The sequence below is a fragment of the Camelus bactrianus genome, chromosome 25, assembly GCF_048773025.1.
Source record: "Camelus bactrianus isolate YW-2024 breed Bactrian camel chromosome 25, ASM4877302v1, whole genome shotgun sequence".
In the NCBI taxonomy this organism is placed as follows: Eukaryota; Metazoa; Chordata; class Mammalia; order Artiodactyla; family Camelidae; genus Camelus; species Camelus bactrianus.
In genome coordinates, this window is record NC_133563.1 from 23,067,644 (window position 1) to 23,089,181 (window position 21,538).

General features: G+C 42.4%; 1 protein-coding gene across 3 annotated transcripts in view; it reads left to right on the forward strand.

Moving 5' to 3' along the window:
- DEPTOR (DEP domain containing MTOR interacting protein) overlaps positions 1–21,538 on the forward strand; it is a 130,482-nt gene that overhangs the window by 54,529 nt on the left and 54,415 nt on the right. For all 3 annotated transcript variants that reach the window (XM_074352982.1, XM_074352980.1, XM_074352981.1), the window contains one exon: positions 7,308–7,486. In XM_074352982.1, coding sequence (XP_074209083.1) covers positions 7,308–7,486 — 179 coding nt within the window. The remainder of the gene's footprint in view (positions 1–7,307; positions 7,487–21,538) is intronic.

Genomic DNA, 21,538 nt, shown 5'->3' on the forward strand with positions numbered 1-21,538 from the left:
ACAACTGGATAGCTGCATGCAAACAAATGGAGTTGGACCCTTACTCCATGCCTTCTAGAAAAATTAACTCAAAGTGGATCATAGAGCTAAAACTGTGAAACTCTTAGAAGAAACCATAGGAGTAAATTTTCACAAGCTTGAGTCAGGCAGTGTTTCTAATATGTGATACCAAAACCACAAACAACAAAAGAGAAAAATGGATAAATTGGATTACATCAAAATTAAAACTTGTAGGCTACAAATAATGCCTTCAAGAAAGTGAAAAAACATAGTATGGGAGAAAATATCTGCAAATCATATGTCTGATAAAGGACTTACACCAGAGAATATGTAAAGAACACTTCACATTCAGTAATGAAAAGACAAGTAACCTAATTTTAAAGTGGACAAAGGATCAGAATAGACATTTCTCTAAAGAAGATATATAAACGGACAGTAAACATGTAAAAACATGCTCAGTATCATTAATCATCAGGTTAACTAAAGCCACTTTGAGATACCTTCTCACATCCACTGGGAGGATTCTAAGAAGAAAGAGCAGATGAGGATGGCGAGGATGTGGAGAACTTGGAACCCTCCTACTTTCCTGGTGGGGATGTAAAACGGCACAGCCACTTTGGAAAACAGTCTGGTAGTTTCTCAAAAGGTTAAATAGTTACCATATGATGCAGCAGCTTTACTCCTTGGTGTAACCCAGAGAAAAGGAAACATGTCCACATAAAAACTTACATATGCATTTTCAGAGTAACATTATTCATGATAACCCAAAATAGAAACAACCCACATGTCCATCAGCTGATGAATGGATAAGTGCTATGTGGTTTATTCATACAATGGAATATTATTTGACAATAAACAGGAATGAAACACTAATACATGCTGAAACATGATGAATGTTGAAAGCATTATACTAAGTGAAAGAAACCAGTCACACAGGGCCGCATACTGTATGATTCTGTTTATATGAACCGTCTGTAAGAGGCAAATTCACAGATAAAGGAGACAGATTAGTGTTTGCCCAGGGTAAGGACAGTGGGGAAGTGAGGGATGAATGTTAATGGTCCAGGGTTCCCTTTGGGGTGATGAAGTGTTTTAGCATGGATTGTAGTGATGGTTGCACAACTCTATGTAAACACTGAAAAGCACTGAATTTTACATGTTAAGTGGGTTAGTTGTCTGGTAAGTGGATTATACCTTAATAATATGTTATTATTACTATTATCTTAATATATATTAATAAAACTGTTTTAAAAAAAAAAGTCCTGGCAACTTCTACTTCCTTCCTCTTGAGTTCTGCATCTCGATGTCCAGGCTGTCTCATGGGCAGGAGAGACTAAGTTGACTCAGGAGCACCTCCGGGCCAGACACACAGCCCCAGCAGTATCTGCCTGCAACTGTACGAGTGAGCACAAGGAAGGGTGATGGAGGAACTGCCCAGCTGAGCCACAGGCAACCCACTGAATACTAAATGTGTGACTAAATGGTGGTTGATTTAAGCCACCAAGTTTTTGGGTCACTTGTCACATAGCAAAAGATCATTAGACCAAATAGTACGTCAAGTTATTGTTTTAAGACTGTGACAGCATATTCACGCTGAAATCGGATCCCAGGAAGGGCTTTGTCATAGAGAGAGAACCTGGATAAGAATAGTACTCGATTTTTATGGGGAAATGAAATAAGGAAGAGCTCAGGGTTGCGGGGCGTGTTTTAAGTGGCCAGCTGAGCCAATGCAGGCAGGCCTGCCAACTGGCCTTTTTTCTAAAGCCCACATTGGGGGCAGCCGCTAACCATCCAGTTGTCCAGAGGCCACCCGCTACTTAGCAGGAGCTTTAGAGGGCTGGCAGATCATGTTTCTGGTTACAAGAAGTGACACAAATAAACCCCTATCCACTTGTCCTCCCCACACCCTGAAAGGAAAATTGCTGAGCTGGACGGGACAGAGTGGTTCGGCACAGACATAAAGGCCGGGCATCCGTGTCTGGATCTTAAAGGAGAGCATAAGGAGGGCAGGAGACTCTCGGTTTACCTCATTCCACGCAAGGTCACCCTCAGGGGGTCATCCTTAATATATTCTGGGATAATGATGTGTACGTAGCAGGGGAGTACAGAGAAATGGGTTTCACTTATTTATTCAGCAAATACTTTTCAAGGACCTGTTGTGCTAGGAAACAGCTGTCAACCACATCGACAGGGACCCTGGTCTCAGAAAGTATAATTAAATGAGCAGGTGATTCCCCCAGGGCTCAGAGAAGGCCTTGCAGGGACTCTGGGAGCCCTGAGAAGTGGTACATGGTCCAGATTTGTGGGATGGAAGATTTCTTAAAGAAATAACATCTAAAACTGGAAAACTGAGGAGGGTGGTTTTCTTCTGTTTTTACTCTAAAATACCTTATTTTAGGGTCAAAAGAAATAAAGAAAACATGATATTCCTTATCTTGACATTTCGTTTCCTAGATTCCCATCACTGATGTAGGCTCCCAGGTCTAACTCTGCGTGGCTTTATTTTCTGCAGTGTGTTTCCAGGACCTTCCAGCGTCCATTCACTATTCTGTCAGTACTTTCCAAACCAATGCCACATGTCTCTCTTTGTGGGATTTCACATCTTTTTTGCCACTGCCGACAGATAGAAATATATCCTAGTTCTACTATTCCTACAAAGTAGATCGCTTTCACACTTAGTAGTTTAAAACAACGATGTGTTGTTTCTCCTGATTCTGTGGGTTGCAAGGTTGTTCCTATACTGGTTTCACCTGGGCTCATTCTTACGGCTGCTGGTAGGTCCGCTGAGCTGGAACATCCAAGATGGCCTCATTCTCATGTCTGAGAGTTGGTGCTGGCTGTTGCCTCGGTCTTGTGGTCTCTTCACTTCCAATAGGCTAGACTTGCTTCCTTCCACGGCAGCCTCAGTACGGCATGCCAAAGGGGCAAACGTGGACGTTGCAAAGCCTCCTAAAGCCTTGCCTTGGAAGTCAGATAATGTCTTTTCTTGCTGCATTTCGTTGATCAGTGCCATTCACAAAGGCAACCCAGGTTCAAGGGAAGGGGAGACAGACTCAACGCCTTGATGGGAGAAGCAGTGAAGCCACGCTGGAAAGAAGCACGAGAGGCGCTGTTGTGGCTATCACTGCACTTAACACCCTGTGGAGTGTCTTCCCGATTCTGTCACTCATGTTGGTGTGTATGTGACAGTTGTCCTTTCCATCTTCTAAGAAGGGCCTGGTCATTATTATACTAAATATCATTCTTATTGCTCATACCAGCTCAGCTGTCACTAACCCCCTGGAAGCAGCATAGTAGCTGTTTCTAAGGATGGATTGAAGTGCAGGAGAAGATTGACTTGGGAAGAGGTGTAATTGAGTTCTGTTACAAGCTGAATAAGGTTTTTAATGAGCTCAGTTATATACTAGTAGCTCTTTATAAATACTCTTAGTCATTCCTTGGCCTTTTGGCTAAGGTCTACTATCTGTTCTCATCAGTTTAGTGTAAATGCTTTTAAATATAAAAGCAAACACTTGTATACTTAGAACTTATTTTTTTTTTTACAAAGATTTTTAGTGATAGCAATCCAGTGAAGGAAGTAGAACAGGTATTATCTTCCTCGTTGAATATGAGTTTGGGGACACTGAAGCAGTGAAAAATTATGTGGTTAGTTTGTGGCGGAGCTGTATTTGAGTCCCACGTCTCCTGTTTCCCAGTGCTGTGCCCCTTCCGTGGTTTCCAAATAGTAAAACTCTAAGGATTCTGGGAAGAGTGGCGATGACTCAGAGGAGTCCCCATTTCCATCAGTTCCTAGCTATTACAACAAACTCTTCATGCCCTGAGGTAGGCACAGTGTTAAGTATAACACTTTGCATATGCGTTGTCTCTTGTCTTGTTTTTCTCACGCTCACATATGATGCTCACAACAGATGGGTGAAGCTGTCATACTCTTGACAAAAAGGAGGCTTAAAAACAGGAAAATGACTTGCTTTACATTTCAAGGCTACCAAGTGACTCATTCTGAATAAACTTAAATCTTCAAATTCCTAGTGCAGTGTTCTCTCCACAGCAGGATTGGGCTCTAAGTCTCAAAGCGTTGAAAATGAACATATGAATGGACATTCAGGTATGCCGGTTCAATTACCCCCAAATGATGTGATTTATAAACATGTATAAAGTGCTTGTTTGCATGACCTCGAGCAAGTTTCTTCCTCACAACACCAAATGCTGTCATTCAGTTTTTCTCATTCAGATGAGAATTACATTTTTCTCCTGTGGATGAAGAGGGGATTGGACTACAATGATCTCTAAGGTTTCTTCCTGCTCTAGAATAAAATGGTACAATTTGTGTTGCATGCTGTTGTCTGAGAAGACACGAAGGTTTCTAGAAGAGAGAAACATTCATATAGAAGACAGGAACTCATCAGGAACAGTTTTAAAGGAAGGTGACACAATGATTGTGGCATTTTATGAGGTTCTGTTTTTCATCAAACAAGGTTTCATGGATAAACATGGACTTTGTCTATCTTGTTGGAACTTATAATTGAGTAGGGAAGGTAGTCTTTAATCTGATAATTACGCACACTGTATAAGGAGCAATGAGATGGCTTAATGGAGACCTAACAATAACTGAAATACAAAGACTAAGGACTTTAGTAGGCTTGAGGAGTAAAGGAATAGTGGAGAGAAGTTGGGGAAAGCATTCCAGCTTTGGGAATGACATATTCAAAGGCCCTGTGGTAGATGCGGCATAATATGTTTGAGGAACTGAAAGAAGGCCAGCATCTCTGGAGTACACAGGGATCAGAGGTGAGAATGGTCCTAAGGGAACAGGGGCAGGGTCATGCATACATTATAGGCCATGTAAAGGGTTCTGGTCTTTAGCCTAAAAGCAATGAGAAGCCATTAAAGTACATCTTCAAGAGGGGCATGACATAACCATGTCTGGACTATGTCTGGACTTGGGTACTTGAGGTTGGGTTGGGAACAAGAGTGGGTGCATAGTGTAGTCCAATTAAGAATCCACCATAATGGTCTAGGTTAAAGGTGTTGGAATTTTTGGTCTAAGGCAGTGGCAGCACCAGAGATGGGAAGACCTAGACATATATGAGACCTATCTGGGAGGTAAAATTCAGTTCATATGCAGACTGGGTCAAGAAAGACAGAGACATCATGGATGAAGCCTTGTTTTCCGGCTGGATGGTGGAAGTACTTGCTGGCACAGGGCTGGGTGTGGGGGGAAGAACCTGAGTTCCGTTTTGTGCTTGTTGATTTTGAGTTGTCTTTGAGATGTCTATGTGGATACAAAGGTCTGGGGTTGAGAAAATAGGGACACACATTGGGAATCCTTGAAGCATGGATGGTAATTGAAGCCAGGATTGGGATAAAATAACTTACCTGAGAGACAATGGAATGAGAAAAGAGATATTTGGGGAACTGAATCTTGAGGGATTCCAGCTCTTAAAGTCCACAGAGATGACTTTAGTCAACCCACTGGTCACTGAGAAAGAGGCAGGCACTGAGGGACAAGAGGAAAATGAGGACAGTATGACTTCCTTCTAACATCTCATGCTATTAATGTCAACCAAAATGGGGACCTGCAAGATGTCCATCACATATGGCTGCAAGGGAGAGTGCTTGTGGCCCTAGGGGGAGCTAGTTCGGAGGAGTGGTGAGGACAGAAGCTGGAGGAGTTGAAGAAGGCTTGGGAAGGTAGGTGTGAGACAGGCCCTGTGGGGTTGGGGGGATTGTGGAGTGACTTTTATGTGGCTGTCTTAGTCAGTTTGGGCTGCTTTAACAAAAATACTGTAGACCAGATGGCTTTCTCACTGTCTGGTGGCTGGGAAGTCCAAGATCAAGGCGCCAGCAGACCTGGTGTCTGGTGAGAGCTCTTTCCTTGGTTTACAGATGTCTTCACAATGTGTCCTCACAGAGAGAGAAAGAGGAAGCAAGCTCTCTTCTGTCCCTTCTTATAAGGGCAGTCATCTCATCATGGGTGTGTAGCAGAACAGAATTTGCTACCTCAGAATGTCTCTTTGGTACATGGATAATTTCGAGCTGAAAACAGTCAACGCCCAAAAGACTTGGGAAGAAACTTTGACCTTTCTCCTAAATGCCTAAAAAAATTTAGATAAGAGGACCTGTTCCAGGAAGGGAGCTATCACCATAGATAACTGTAGTATGAGCTAGGTTGTGGTGGACAGGGAGGAACCCAGCAAGGTTTGTTTGTTAAAATTCCTCTCCGTGCCCCATTGTCTCTGCATGACACAGCAAACGTTTATTTACCAAACATTTGCTTTTACATCTTCATATAAATTGCCTTCCTCCCCTTTGAAGTCCTGGACCACTGCCCCCAACATCCTCTTGTCTTCAGCTGAAGATGGTATTAAGGTGAGGGTTTCTGGCAGTTTGGTGAGTTACTCAGTTTTCCTGAGTCCCTCCCATGTACACATGCTATTAAACTTTTAGTGATTTTCTCCTGTTAATCTGTCTCACGTCAATGTAATGCTTTGACCAGACAGAAGAACCTAGAAGGGTAGAGGAAAATTTCTTCCTCCACAACAGGGCTCCACTCTCCTGAAATAATCATCTCCCGAAGGCCCATCTCCTAATACTGTCACACTGGGTTTCAGCGTTTCAGGACACAAATGTTGGGAAGATACACGCATTCAGTCCATAGCAGGCAGTCTTACTAGCATGGTGACTTGGGAAGTGGAATAATGGCTTTAGGAAAGAAATACTGGACTTTGTTTAGAAAGGTAGAGTGGGCTTCAGTCAGTAACTCCCTTTCAAGATGGCTACACTGAATACAGTTTGCTAATGCTAGAGTTTTGGATTGCATTTTCAGTTTTTTTTCCAATCACCAGGAGAACATGCACCTCGTTCATTTCTGAAGCAACTCCTCTTCACACTTCCATCTGGGGCAGCACAGGACAGCCACGTCTGTCTGTCTGACAGCTTTGCTGTGATACTTCACAGAAGCCTGTGGTGTAGGAGTTCACATGAGTGATTCTCCTTTTGTGTAGATTTCTTATTCTTTTTCCTTCTTTTTTTTTTTAAATTGAAGTATGATTGATTTACAATATTATATTAGTTTCAGGTGTACAACATAGAGTTCAGAATTTTTACAAATTATACTCCATTTAAAGTTTTTATAAAATGTTGGCTGTATTCCCTGTGCTGTACAATATAGCCTCGTAGCTTATTTATTTTATTACATGGTGTTTTGCATCTTGTGACCCCCTACCCTTAACTTTCCCCTCCCCTCCTCCCGCTCCTCACCGGTAAGTATAGGTTTTTGTTTTTGTTTTTTCCTTCTTTCCTCCCAGGCTGATGAGCCCTGAAAACACACTCCTGCAGCCCAGGGAAGAGGAGGGGGTGAAGTATGAGCGCACCTTCATGGCGTCTGAATTCCTGGATTGGCTGGTTCAGGAGGGTGAGGCCACCACGAGGAAAGAGGCAGAACAGCTTTGCCACCGGCTCATGGAACACGGCATCATACAGCATGGTGAGTGCGTGGGTCAGCCTCCGCCACACCTGAAACCTTGGGTTTACCACCGCGAGCTTTTATTTCTCATTCGTGGCTCAGTTGGGGCTCAGATTGGCTCGTCTCCAAGCTGGGGTCAGGGTCAGGGTCAGGTATGTGTTTCATGCCTTATCGTTCTGGGACTCAGACAAAAGGAACATCCATTCTCTGGAATGTATTGTTTGTACCAAAGCTTGAGAAGGCAGGCCAGTTCTTGAAGTGTCTCCAGAAACTTCTGTGTGAGTGTATTTCACGTAATAGCTCTTATATTCAACTGGCTACAGCAGGTCATCTGATCGAATCTGGCTGGAAAGTAGATGACTCTTGCAAGGTTGGGTGCATTAGGGGAATGAAAATTTGCTGAATTCTGGTTCAGGCTGCCATAGTGAAGACATATCCAAAAAGCCTTCATCCAAGTTTTACTTTTTTGGGGGCTGAATCATAATAATGCAATATAACATGTTTAAGAACTCTATATGAGTTATCTATTGCTGCATAAGAAATTACCCTAAAACTTAATGGTATAAAACATTAATAAACGTTTATTATCGCATACCGTTTCTGTGGGTCAGGAATTTGGGAGAGGCATAGCAGGTGGTTTGGCTGGGGGTCTCTTACGAGGTTGCAATCAAGATATTGGCTGGGGCTATAGTCACGTGAAGGCTTGACAGGCTGGAGGGTTTGCTTCCATGATGGCTCACTTGCATGCCTGCCAAGTAGGTGCTGGCTGTTGGCAGGAAGCTTCTGTCCATTGCTAATGTGACTTCTCCATAAGGCTGCTTGACGATTCTCATGACATGGCCACCTGACTTCTTTCAGAGGGCGAGACCCAGGAGAATGCAAGACAGAGCCACAATGTCTTCTAACTGAGCCTTAGAAGTCACACATTGTCACTTCTTCAATACCCTATTTGTTACCAGGTCAGTCCTATTCAGTGTAAGAGCATACTCTTAAAGGGTGTGCATGCCAGGAGGCAAGGATCACTGGAGCCATCTCAGTTCTTGTGAGGCTGGCTGTCACCAGAACATAGGCTCTGGAATCCCAGCTCTACCAGTTATTAGCCACTTACCTTCTCTCGTCTGTAAAATGGGCATACCTACATAGGGTGACTGTAGGAATAAACGAGATAGATGTAAAGCAGTTTGATGCTCTGCTCTTAACAAGTACTCAATCAATTTATTAATATAGCTGCAAGGTGCAGGCTTAGAACAGTGAGGAAAGGGCTGGGAACCAGATAAGCATTTCAGCCTATGAATCAGTATGAAGGTAGTACTTGACCAATTCTTACTGTAAATTCCCCACCCCCACTTCTACACAGGCCTAGAATTTCTATCCCAGGGTTAGGAAGACAACAATGGAATTACAGATTTGAAAGTTTCTAAATTATTTGGAGCAGTATTTTACAAACACCCTTTAGTGAAAAAAGTTTAGTGAGCCATTCTCAGCATTAAAAATACATTTTTTTTAAACTAGACTAGAGTAGACTCTTACTACTCAAAGTGTGGTCCGTGGACCCAGAGTGTCACCTAGGAGCATAGTAGAAATGTGGAATCTCTGAGCCAACTCAAGTCCTGCTGAGTCTGATCTACATTTTAGCATAACCCCAAGTAATTTGAATATATTTTGAAGTTTGAGATTGTATTTAACTAGAATAGAAAATTTCAGAGCTTATTGTATGTAGTGAGGTTAAGGATTGTTTTGCAAAATGTTTATCTTAGATATTCACTATATAATCATATGGTCATAGTCATGTGTGCCTTGATTTGCAACAGAAAATTTGTTACTGTGCTTTGGGGTCAAATATTTTGAAAGCCACTGATCTAGTAGCATTGGTCCGAGAGGCACTCAAGCCTCGCAGTATCTGCCGGGGTATTTTCTCCTGTGTAACTCTGCCACAGTCACACTCACAACTGTTTATGGATGGCCTGGCGGGTCTGCTGCCGGGCTACTGACTGGGGTCTGGCAGGTGGATAGAAGAGTTAAATGCCTGTGTGTGGTTCCCGACCTTAAACAGCCTATGTCTTGTAGGGATTATAAAATGAACATGGAAGCCGTTAGATAGCCGTAGAAGATGCATGATATGTTTTACTTGTTTGTTTGTTTATTTTGCACCATGTGCCAGGCACTGTTTTAGTGATTTTGCACCCACTAGCTTATTGAAATCTTTTAAACTCTTTGAGGCAGATATTCTAGTTGTTGTTGTTGTTAAATTTATTTTATTTTGGTCAGAGCACCTACCACGAGATCAATCCTCTTAAATTTCTAAGTGTACGGTAATAGTATCGTTAACTATAGGGCAGGTTTTTTTTATTATCTCCTTTTACAGATAAGGAAACTAACGCACTAATAGGTTAAGTAATTTGTCTGAGGCCACTCAGGTAGTAATGTCCAAATGGATATTGTTGCTAAAAAATGAACTCAGAATTGGCTAGAGGGACTGGGGCTTTCCACAGTGAAAAATGGTGTGTTTGGGTTAGAGTTAGTTCTGCCGTCTTTGCTCCAGACAGAACACTTGGTGATACCAAGGTCTAGAAGAAAACCAGCTTTTTATACTACAATTTACTGACTGACACTGTACATCTCGACTTCAGAGAGAAGAAAGAGGATGCCACGAATTGTTTCCAAATGATTTCCAAAGAGAGAGTAATTACACTTTAATTACAGTGTAATTTCATAAAGCTGTAAACGTAAATGCCCTCAAGTTGCGAAGGAAGGAATAAAATAAGGTATCATGGATAGCAAGGCTTAACCACAGAAGTCTGCTTTCCATGGTTTTCGGAGGATTGAATATTCTCTATATACTGAAGTCAGAGTTTCCAAGAGAGTTCCAGTTTCGCAGCACAGAAGGTCATTGCTCAATCACAGATTCTAACTTTGATTTATGAAAGTATGGCCAACACGTATGTGTACGTTCGAGTTAATGATAGATACCAGCTAGTGTCTTAAGCAAAGCTCTGAATTGTCCAGCTAATAATTAATTTCACAGGTTACACATTAAAGAAAGACAGCCTTTAGCCTTTGAGCAGAAGGTTTCTGGATAGAAGTGATTTCCTAGCTTGGAACCAGTGGGTATAAAACTCAGACCCACTTACAAAATCCTAACTAGCTTCATTTATGAGTGGTGAATGGTGCTCTGTAATCAAGACAGAACTTGTCAGATGAGTGATTAACTTACATGCAAATGCATATGTATTTATATAAATATGCATGCATGTATATATGTACATATTTGTGCAAAGGTATATACGTTGACCATGTATGTATATGGTTATCTAGCTTTTTCATTTATTGAGGTTTACCATGTATCAAGCACTGGGCTAAATACTTTATAGATTTTAATATATTGTGTATTTAATATATACATGCTTCACATATATGGTGTATTTTACCTGTAATCCTATTAAATCCTCACAGCAATTCTATGACTTTGTTATTGTTATTATTATTATTATAGTTTTACAGGGAAGAAATCTAGGATTCAAAGCCTTTGAGATACTTTCCCAAGGTTGCATAGCTCAGTAGCTACTAGGCGTTGTGCCTTAGAAAGCAGTTTCCCTTTGTCTAGGATGTGTGTGATCGGGTGTGGCTGCCTGGCTGGCCTTGTGGAATGAACATGGTCTTTGGAGGGAGACAGACAGGATTTACATCCCAGCTCCTTCACCTAGCGAGTGACCTTAGCAGCATCTCAGAGTATACCTCTATGAGGTTGCACTCTTGAGTCTTGTGGGCTTCCCTGGGCAGGTATTCCGCACGTGTTTACTGCATGTCCTTGCTGGAGGAAGGAACCAGTTCCGTGTGGCCCTGGGAGGGAGAAGAGAGGAAGCCTGAGACTCAGAGTGTGAGATTTGTCTTGGGGACTGCGCATAGAGGTACACTCTGCCTGCCCGGGCAGCTGCAACCACCAGACACTCAGAAGGCTAGCACGTGCTCTCCATCAATCACAGTGTTTGTGCAAACAATCTAGGCAGGCTGGTAGGGCAGAATTCAGGGCCCCAGGTAAGCAAAGTTGCCTTATCAGTGAGTAACCTTCCAAAAGCTAAGTTCCCAGATGCTAGCCATGAGCCAGCCACGTGAGCAAGCCTCTCTGCATCAGGACTGCAAAGATAACTCTTTCTTGCACAGAGCTGCTGTGAGGATTAAATGATAACAGTGGGCAAAAGCTTTTAGCAGAGTCTACCTCTTATGGCCCTCAAATGCCAGCTATTGTACTTGATCTGATCAATTCTAAATAAGAATTAAAATGTAGAGTCCTTATTAAATGTCAGACACTGTTCTCATTTACTCGTTTATTCCTCTCCATAACTCTATGAGGTAGGCATCATAATTATTCTCATTTTTAAAATGAGGTTAAGTAACTTGAAGACGAAAGCTAGTAAATGGTAGATTCAAGATTCACATCCAGGCAATCTGACTCTTAATCACTGAAGAAGAGTGGATGCTAATTATAAGCTCCGCTAGACTGGAGGGGAAAAAAAAACTTTTATTGTATCAGCTCACACAGCCTGTCAGATATTGCAACTATAATAATTGTTAACTCATAAAATATACAAGATTCCCTTTTCACAAACGGTGACCATGTACCTTGAGATTTTTGTGTGACCTTTTCAAATGTGATGAACACATTTCTCTACTCACATAAATACCTCCCTCCACTGCCTGAGCTGCTATCCAGCTATCTTATCCTTAAACGGAGGGAGATAGATGCCAGATAGTCACGTGGGTAAATTGCTCACAGCTGCAGCAGCTGACCCTGGATAATCAGGCTACTGCTGCTATGTCCAGGCGTGTAATTTCCTCTTTCAAAGATTTAGTCAGAGCACCTTAACAATTTCAACACTTCATCAAGCCCTCTTTCTTTGTCTTTTGTTTTAAAAATATATTTGTATAACATTTCGCAACACGCAAAGCAGTTTTCCAAATATTATATTTTTAATCCTCCCAGCTGCTCGAGGGTAGTTTTGGTGATGCCATCCTTGTGGCTGAGGCAGCCTCTCTGGTAGCCCTGAAAAGAGAACCTGGGATCTGCTGCAAAGGAAGCGAGATGCCAGATCCAGACGGGAATGAACCCTACATTCTCAGTAATTAAGGTCACTGACAGAGTTCAGCCTAAGCCTGGACCAGCCTTGCCAAAGACAAAGAAAGAGGGAGGGGAGGATGGGAGGGAGAAGACACTGATGATTGAGGCTAAAGGCAAGATTGCAATTTACCCGAGACCATATGATATTACAGAAAAAAGTTATTCTGAAGGAGGAGAGGGTATAGCTCAGTGGTAGAGTGAGTGCTTAGCATGCACAAGGTCCTGGGTTCAATCCCCAGTACCTCCATTTAAATAAACAAACAAAGAAACAAGTAAATAACCCCCAAAAAGAAAAATGTTATTCTGACACTTGTTAAAACAGTAAGGAAGACTGCTGCAGTAGGAATACTGTGTAGGGGAGGGAGATGGGGCTTGAGTCTTGAGTACAGCAAGGATAAGTGGAGATTTATACCCATGGAACAGGGTGAGGGTGTCAGTGGATGAACATTTATTAATGGGAGACACCAAGGGTAGGGGGATTCTGAGGCAAAGAACTCATACATCAAAATCAGAGGAAGAGAAACTTGATCGAATAACAAGAATGACCAGATATCACGAGTCGGGGGATTCTCACCAAAGTGACTTCAGGATTTTTTGCTAAGACTGGGTTAGGCCGGCCAAGTCTGGCTGAGCCTGGGTCACATGCGCACCTCCTGACACCCTGGATGGGCAGGGCCTTTTGACTGGCAGACTCACCGAGTGGGAGAGGGGCACTTTTCCACCAAAAAAAAAAATTTATTTGAAAGTTCTATTACCACAGGGTTAGGGGGCAAGGTCAAGGCCTGGTTGAAAAGAGGGCTCACAGGAACCTGACTAAAGTCAGGACAAGGAACGAGGCTTTGTTAATGGCAACCTGCCCTCCCTTCTTCTCCATCAATGTTGCGGGACACAGTGGGGCGGCCAGTCAGTAACATGGTGACACACAGGTTGGTAGAAGAGTTTAGAAGAGAGATAAAGTATGAGAATAGAAAAGGAATTTATTTGGGGTACACTGCCACAGACAACAGTGAGCCACACAGGTGAGGGGTGCCTGTGTGAGCCCTGAGGACAGGTTACTGGGGTCTTTTAGAGGTAGGGTCACAAGGTGCCTGATCGGCTTGTGTGCGGGTCTCTGATTGGTTGTAGGAATAAGAGGTTTAGAGTCCACAAAGGGCGGTGGGGTTTATGATTCTGATAAGGTGGGCTGAAACAAGCGAGCCTGAGCTATCGTGAGATTAGGCATTACCTAGGGCTATTAGTTTGTTAGGCAAAACACACCCAGTAAGGAATGTACTTTATCTGTTGAGGGATCACAGCTGAGAGCCCAGAAATGGGGATCCTTGGACTTTGAAGGACATCATTTGGCCCAACAATCAAGGCTGTTCTACTCACATTCTTTACTTTTTGCCTTTGGTAACTCCTTGCCACCAACGAAATGAAGATTTTTCCATTACAGATGGAAAATATCTATATTGTAGTCTTTCTTTTCCCTGGCTAGACTGTACGTGCTTTGAGGACAGAGAATTTGTTTTCTCATCTCTGTATCCCCCATGGCTTGGCATTTATGCGTTACTTACTTGGTAAAAAATGATGACAATAGCAACCACTTTTTGAGGATTCGCCACATGCCAGGTATGTATACCAGCTTGAGTCCTTTGAATATAAGCAGCCTCAATCATCATCATTTGCTTCAGTTATTCCGCAGAGCTAGCTGGCGGTTAAACGCTGAAAAACCAGGCAGCCTGGAGAAGAACCAGAGCAGCTCCTGGGGATCCAGGTGCCAGGAGCCAGTGACCAAAGGGCAATCCCTTCCAGCCACCTACAGCTGAGAAGTCAGGTTCCTGCCTACGCTGTCCCTCTCTCAGGAGGCTAAACTCTAGACAGCAACTCTGATTGGCTGAGCCTGGGTCACATGCCCACCTATTGAGCCCCCCTCTGCTGGAGGGCAGGGCCCTTCGACTGACAGACTCACCAAGTAGGGGAGGGGCACTGTTTCACCAAAAAAAAAAAAATTTTTTTTTGAAAGTTCTGTTACCACAAGGAAGTGAGTGCTGGGCAGCCGAAAACCCCCAGGCAGGCTATTCTTTACTATTAGTTCATTTAATCCTCCCCTCACTTCAGTTCACTTGATATTATTATTCCTATTGCTTTAGATAACAATTTTGAGGCATTTGCAATTAATATAATCATTCTTAGCTCCTAAATGTTAAACCATGAATAGAAAAAAGTAAAGACTGGGTAGAATATTTTCTCAGTCTAACTTTCAATCAAGTGTCATCTTTATCAGCAGCCATTATTTACTATAACTTTTTCTTCTCAGTTTAGAATTTCTGGGAATTTTCCTACTATGCCCTCTGATGTGCTTTGGCTCTGTTTTGCTTTTTATTATAGCTAAATCCAAAAAGGAAGGAAAATGGACACAGCCAGACGGCTGTTGCAATGCAAACATAAGGGAACAAGGTTCCTTGGTAAGGTCTGGGGCTAACACTTTGGCACACAATATAGTGTTGATTTTGATTCAAGGACAGCAGGTCCGGAGCTACAGTAAGCCTTGACTTTTAGAAAGTTTGAAGGGAATGAGAGATGCCTTATCTTACGTAATCTTCCAAAAGAAAGGTATTATGTGCAAAGAACAGAGGTCTTTTGTGAACAGTGTCATAGCTGTAAATATTGCTCTCCTTAGTTGACATCAGTATAACTTTTGTCAGATGTGCAGAAACTGATCCTCTAGATACAGACTGGGTTTGGCTCTGAAGCCTGTGTCGCTGCCAACTGCTGCCTCGCTCCCGACGGCTTGTCGGCCAGTGGCCCCTGCGTTGTGTAGTCCTCAGTTTGCCCCAACGTGACACTTTTACCACAGCCCAAGGAAGATATAAAATCCAAGCACACAATCTCCACACAGTGGAAGTATATGAGAGTGTGCAATCTCCTCTTAAGTACTCAGCCTGGCCTTCTGTGGTGATTTAAGGGCTCCGCTGGGTCATTTTTGGAGAGGCGTGTAGGCTGGGGTCTCAAATTTATTAAAAGAACAACATATCAGGATCTCCTGTTGAAATGGACAGCTCAGACTGCCCATTCTGCTGTGCCCCTCCCGCTCCTGGTCAGGAAGCACTGCAGTGTTCAGTCCTGGGTACTGATGGACGGGAGCTTGACCGCAGCCCTCAAGGGGAGGCTGGGGTTGGGGGTGGGACGAACAGTTAAGAGGCTCTCCTTTAAGGAACAACTGCCTCCTTGCTCTTTCCCATCACAGACCTTTTTACTAGCTCCCCGTGTCAGCCCCTCCTCAGCTGGGAGGCTGGGAAATTTGGGCAGGGATTCCTGTGTGGGCCAGGCTGGCCTGGGGCAGCTGTGAGGATTATTCTCACAGCCATTTCGTCTTCGCCACAGTGCTGTCTCTCATGGTTCTTCCTCTAGAAATTCTCCCACCTGCCTCTTCTGGCTCGAGATTCTTCCCTGCTCCCTTTAACTCAATTGTCTCTTAGCTGGTCCGCCGGTCTCAGTGTCTGGGTTGTCTTTTGTGTCGGGGCCTGTAGGTCTTTGGAAAGGCTCCTTCTTTCTGTCCGCCTCCTCCCTGCTCCCTCCTCCCCTCATCAGCCAGGAATGGATAAACAAGCAAAAGTCTGTTGACACCATGGAGTGATTACAACAGTATTAAGTTAAAATTTAAGAAGGGACTATACACACACACACACATATATCCTGATTACCATTGGGGAAAAAATGTGTTTATTAATATCATAACCCATTTTAGTCTGATTTGGAGAGTAATTTTTTGTAAAAATTATTTATATATGTTATTTTTAAATCAACATAAAAATTATAAAGGCTCTAACGTCTTACCTAGCTTTATTCTGAAAAGCTCCCCTTCACTTTCTTCTCTGTCCCAACAAGGAGCCCACTCCCTCCTCTCTCTCCTTCCACCCAAGGAAGGCCTGCGTATGAGTCTATAATCTTTCCACTTTATTTTAGCCACTCCCTCGGTCTGATTAGAAATGAGAAAAACAGGGGTGGGATGGGGAGGGTATAGCTCAGTGGCAGAGTGTGTGTGTAGCATGCACAAGGTCCTGGGTTTAATCCTCAGTACCTGCATCAAAATAAACATAAAATAAATAACTAAATTAAACCTAGTTCCCTCCTCCACCCCTAGCCAAAAAAACAAAAAAATCCCCAAAAAACAAAAAAACCCAGAAATGACAACAGCCATCATGCCAGCGGAAGAGGGGGTGGGTGTTGGTTTTGACCACCGTGAAACCACTCCTGTCTCTGAAGTCCTCCTCCATGGTCGCTGAGCACATAACCTCAAGCAGGGATTCCTGTCGAGTGGGAACATAACGTACTAACTCATCAAAATGAGGGAACTAGGACAGGGGAGAGAATGTGAGGTGGAAAAAAAGAAATAACAACTCTTGACCCACTGGCTGTCAGGAACTCAGGATAAGAGTTATCTTCTAGGAAAAAAGGCTCTCAAAGAGCTGCGCTTAAAAGGATGTTGGACTTGTTGGTTAGCTGATCTATTCCTATGGGACAGCAGCCTCTAGACCAATATCATTTCCAATGGAAATAGGATGTAAGCCACAGATGCCATCCATGTATGTAATATACAATTTTCACAGTGAAAAAAAGTAGAAACAAGCAGGTGAAATTAACCTTAATAATATATTTTAACTCATGATCTTCAAAATGTTATTTCAAAATATAATCAGTATGAAAAAATAGCAGTCAGCTAATTTTACATTCTTTTTTTTCGATAAAGGGGGATATTGATGGGAATACAATCATAGTTGGAGATTTTAACACTACATTCTTTTTTTTCATACTCCAGCTTCGAAATCCAGTGTGTATTTTACACTTACAGCTCATCTCAATTTCAGATTCACCACATTGCGAGTGCTTGTCAGCTGTTCTGGAGAGCACGGCTCTAGTACCTTTTTGAAACCAGCACAGGGTAGGGTGGTATCTTGGTGAGTGTGTATTTCATCTTTCAGCCCCTTAGCTCAGAGATCTTTGTCCCCCAACAGCTGAAATGCCTGAAAGTTCGTGTCAGGAAGCGTCTTGGTATCTCTGTTTTGCTGTGTCAGTTTGGATACACAAATAAACCTGGGTGGCAGCCACACAAGTTTCTAGAATGGTGACAACAGTTCTTTCTTCTTTAGCACAGTGATTTCATAGTTACGTTTTCTCTTTCCTCTGATTTTTAAAAAATATTTCCTTTGATTTTTTAACACTCCCACAAGTCAGAAATTGTTGACTGCCATCATTTGGACTGGATCTCTGTCTCAAGAACTCTCTTTATTCGCTCAGAATGAGCTTATGCCGTATAGGACCCAAAATTCAGGAGCACTTCCTTAAATTCCTAGGCTTCCTTATGGAATCCTTTGGGGTTTTGCTGGCAGCACCACAGTATTATTGATGGTGCATGGGCATCATTGCAACCCAGTCTTCCAGAGAGCTGTTCGTTAATTTCACTCGCTTTGGATACAGGAAGTTATTGTAATTTCTTTTCCACAGATGAAAAAATTGAGATGCAGGGACTGTCTATAACCAGTTCATGTCACAGGGGAATCAGAGCTGAGTTGCTGGAAGGCTAATCTTCTACCTGTTAAGACTTTCTGAGTCAAGCCTAGTCTGTTACAAGGTGTGGGCTACAAATAAATAGAAAGAGTTTGTTTTTTGAGCCTTTGATTATAGGTCTCTGAGTTTAGAATTATAACAGGATTGTGTTTAGCTTCAAGTAAGAGAAAATGAAGTAAAAATGAAATGCTTGAGCTGGAAGGTTCCTGCTGGTAAGAGGTGGTTCTGAGTTCCATCCATCTCTCTGCTCCATCATTCTCAGTTATACCAGACAGAGGTAAAGAACAATGGGGCGTCACCTAGCAAGACTGCTTTTTATTGAGGAAAAGTTGCCTCTCCCAGGAATTTCTGCCTACATGGGCCGGAGCTGTGTCACATGGTCAGCCCTTGCTGGAAGGCAGTCAGTGAATCTAATGCTTTTAGCTTGGCACACTGCCACCCTGTACAAATAATAAAGGAGGAAGAAAGGGAGAATGGATTTTGGATAAGCAGCTAGCATTGTCAGCCACAAGGACAGATGTCTTTTTCATTAAGTAACTAAGTGACCTTCCCTCTGAGACATGGGCTCCCAAGGAACAGTTTTCCTCCTGTGTCCACAGCTGAGCGCCTCGTAGCTCTAAGCTAGATTTAAAACAGGTGGGTGAACCAATGTTGATGTCTTAGTTCTGAGCAATGTACTATGGTTCTGTGAACACTGGGGGTGCTGGGTGAAGCGTACAGGAACTAGCTGTACTGTCTTTGCAGCTTTTTTAAATAAATTTAAAATTATTCCATAATATCAAGTTTATTAGAAAAAAAAAAGTAGATGAGGTTTTCCCTATCTTTTTTTCTTCCTTTTTTGTTTAAGAAAAGGTGAGTATAAATATAAATAATATAGAAAATATATTAGGACGGTTTTTTTAAAAGCTACTAAATCTCACCACTGGCATCTTCCTTTTCTGAACATCTGCTTCTTCCCCCTTCAAGGGTTCTAGTCTCTTCAGCCTCAAAAGGGACACCAATAAATTTACTGTACAGTAAAGCACCAACAGGTTATATGGTAACATTTCTGGGAATGGTAAGAAGATGTTAACTGGGAATTAGGCTTTGATGGGTTTTCACACGAAGTGGTTCCTGAGTCGGACTTATTCTCTTATCTCCAGCATCACACTGGCTGTCCTTCTTTGTGTTGTTGGCCCTGCTGAATTTATGTGGTTTAGGTAGGATTCCTTCTTTCCCCCCAAACCAACCAGAGTTGCTTCCAGACACTTCCCCTATGTGGGTGAAGTCTGAAAAGAAGGGTGCCTTGGAAAGTTGTCCCTGGGGGCACTGACACCCTGGATGAGCTCTTCGAGCTGGAGGCCCACATATAGTTAACATTAACTGAATGCCTCTATGGACCAGAAACTCTAAAAGGCCTTTTATCCGTGTTGTTTCATTGCTTCTTCAACTCATTTTACAGATGAATAATGTTGAAGTTCAGGGAAGTTAAATAACTTAATAAAGAGTGAAGCTGATGTGCACCCCAGGACCATCTGAAGGCAGAGGGGTTGGCCGTACCATCACTCTGTCCTTTTAATAAGCAATTTCAAGGTAATAAGCCCTGGCGAAGAATATTGTGGAAAACATGCCCAGCCAGATTGTCTTCTGTAACCTGGAGACAGGAATAAATGAGACGGAGAAAAGCAGACTCTGTTTTCATGTGTTTGTTGAGCTCATGTGCCTCCTTGTTTGGCATTATTATGGAAGGGGAGACAGTCGAGTGAGATCGAGGGACAGGGTTCCAGGGTTAATCTGTCAATACTTCTCTGTTGGATCTTCCAGTTAATGACTGGGACCTTGGGCAAGTTGACCTTGTGTAGTCTCCAGTACTCTCTTCTGTAAAATAAGAATAATTATAAAAGCTCTATCATAGTGCTGCTTTGAGAACGGAATGGTGGAGTCATGCCACGTGCTTAGCGTAGGGCTGGCACGATGTATCACTCAATACATGTCAGCTGATTGTTACGGTCATCATTGTCATCATCGATAGATCCTCATCCTCAGATGCCCTGGTGGGTGAGATTAATGTAAGTTTAATGGCCTCATTTATTGCTGGTCTTAAACAATATCTTATACATACTCTATGCTGAATATATACTTTTTAAAATAAGTCAACACTAAAGGTCCTTGGATTTATGCAGCAATTCCAAAAGATCTAGAACAGAGTTAGATTTCTTTCATTGAATTATGTATGTGAGGTATTCCATTTGCCAGACAAAATAAATTTGTTTTCAGACCTCACTGCACTTATAATATGAATTAGTCTCTGAAAAACAACCTCATCCCTGAAAAACATACCTTTTGTTCTGAATCTTGTTACTAACAATATGATGTTCTAGTCTTTGGAATGCACCTAGCTATTATTTAAAGATGCATAAAGAAGAATAAAATATAATTTGACCTTCCATCTGTTTATTAACTTGACTTTTCTGGCAGTAAGATCCCAAAAGCTGCAGAAACCTGTACAGTCACAATGTCATGTTTTGAATTGCTTCTTTTCTGCTGTCTTACGTGGATCCTTTTTCCGCTTCTCTTTTCCACCCCCTTTCCTCCCTTCAGTCAATTAAATTAGTGTAATTGGGTTCTAACTTTGTGAATGTGAAGTGTTTTGTCTTAGTAATATCAGTTAATAGGACTTTCTACCCTGAAATCAATTTCCTGCTTTCATATCCTCCTCTTAATGTTGTCAGTGCTCAGGAAGTAATGATTTTAGTTCTCTGCCTCGCTGTTGTTACTGCCTTTTGAAGAGTGGTGTATCCCAAGCACCTAACTGTCCGCAAGTGGCACAAGCACTCACACACACTTGCTTAGCCTTCTTGAGTCAAGGACGTGTGCTGCTTTGGGAAACGGAGCTCTTTCGGCTCCCTTATTCCTTTAGGATGGTTCGAGATGGGCAGTTACGGCCTTGAGTGCAGCTTAGATTTTCTTTAGAAAAATAGCTTTAATCTGCTGCTGCAGTTAATGCTCAATTCATGTTTTCCAACAGACGCATGATTAAACAAGTATAATACTGATATTTTTTAGTCTTGACAATTTTTTTTTTTAATATACAACAATACTGAGTGACTTGAGGTGCTTGGGCTATGCAGGACTGTGAGCTAGCAGGAGCAGGGAGGCAAACAGAGTCCAGTCTGTCCCTGGATGTGGGAAACAACGGAAAGCTTTCGTTGGCAGGGAAGGTGCAGCATTTTCATACACAGAATTTATTTGCCCTCTATGTTTTTATTTTTTTCATATTTCATTATTTTTTATTTTAATAAAATTATTTGCCTTTTAGGAACACTGAATCTGACTGAGAACTAGATCTCCCATCTGTTAAGCCTTGAAGTTTGTCCGTACTCTTAAGCAATGTCTGTAGTTGCCAAATGATCTTCTTAGAAGGGGGT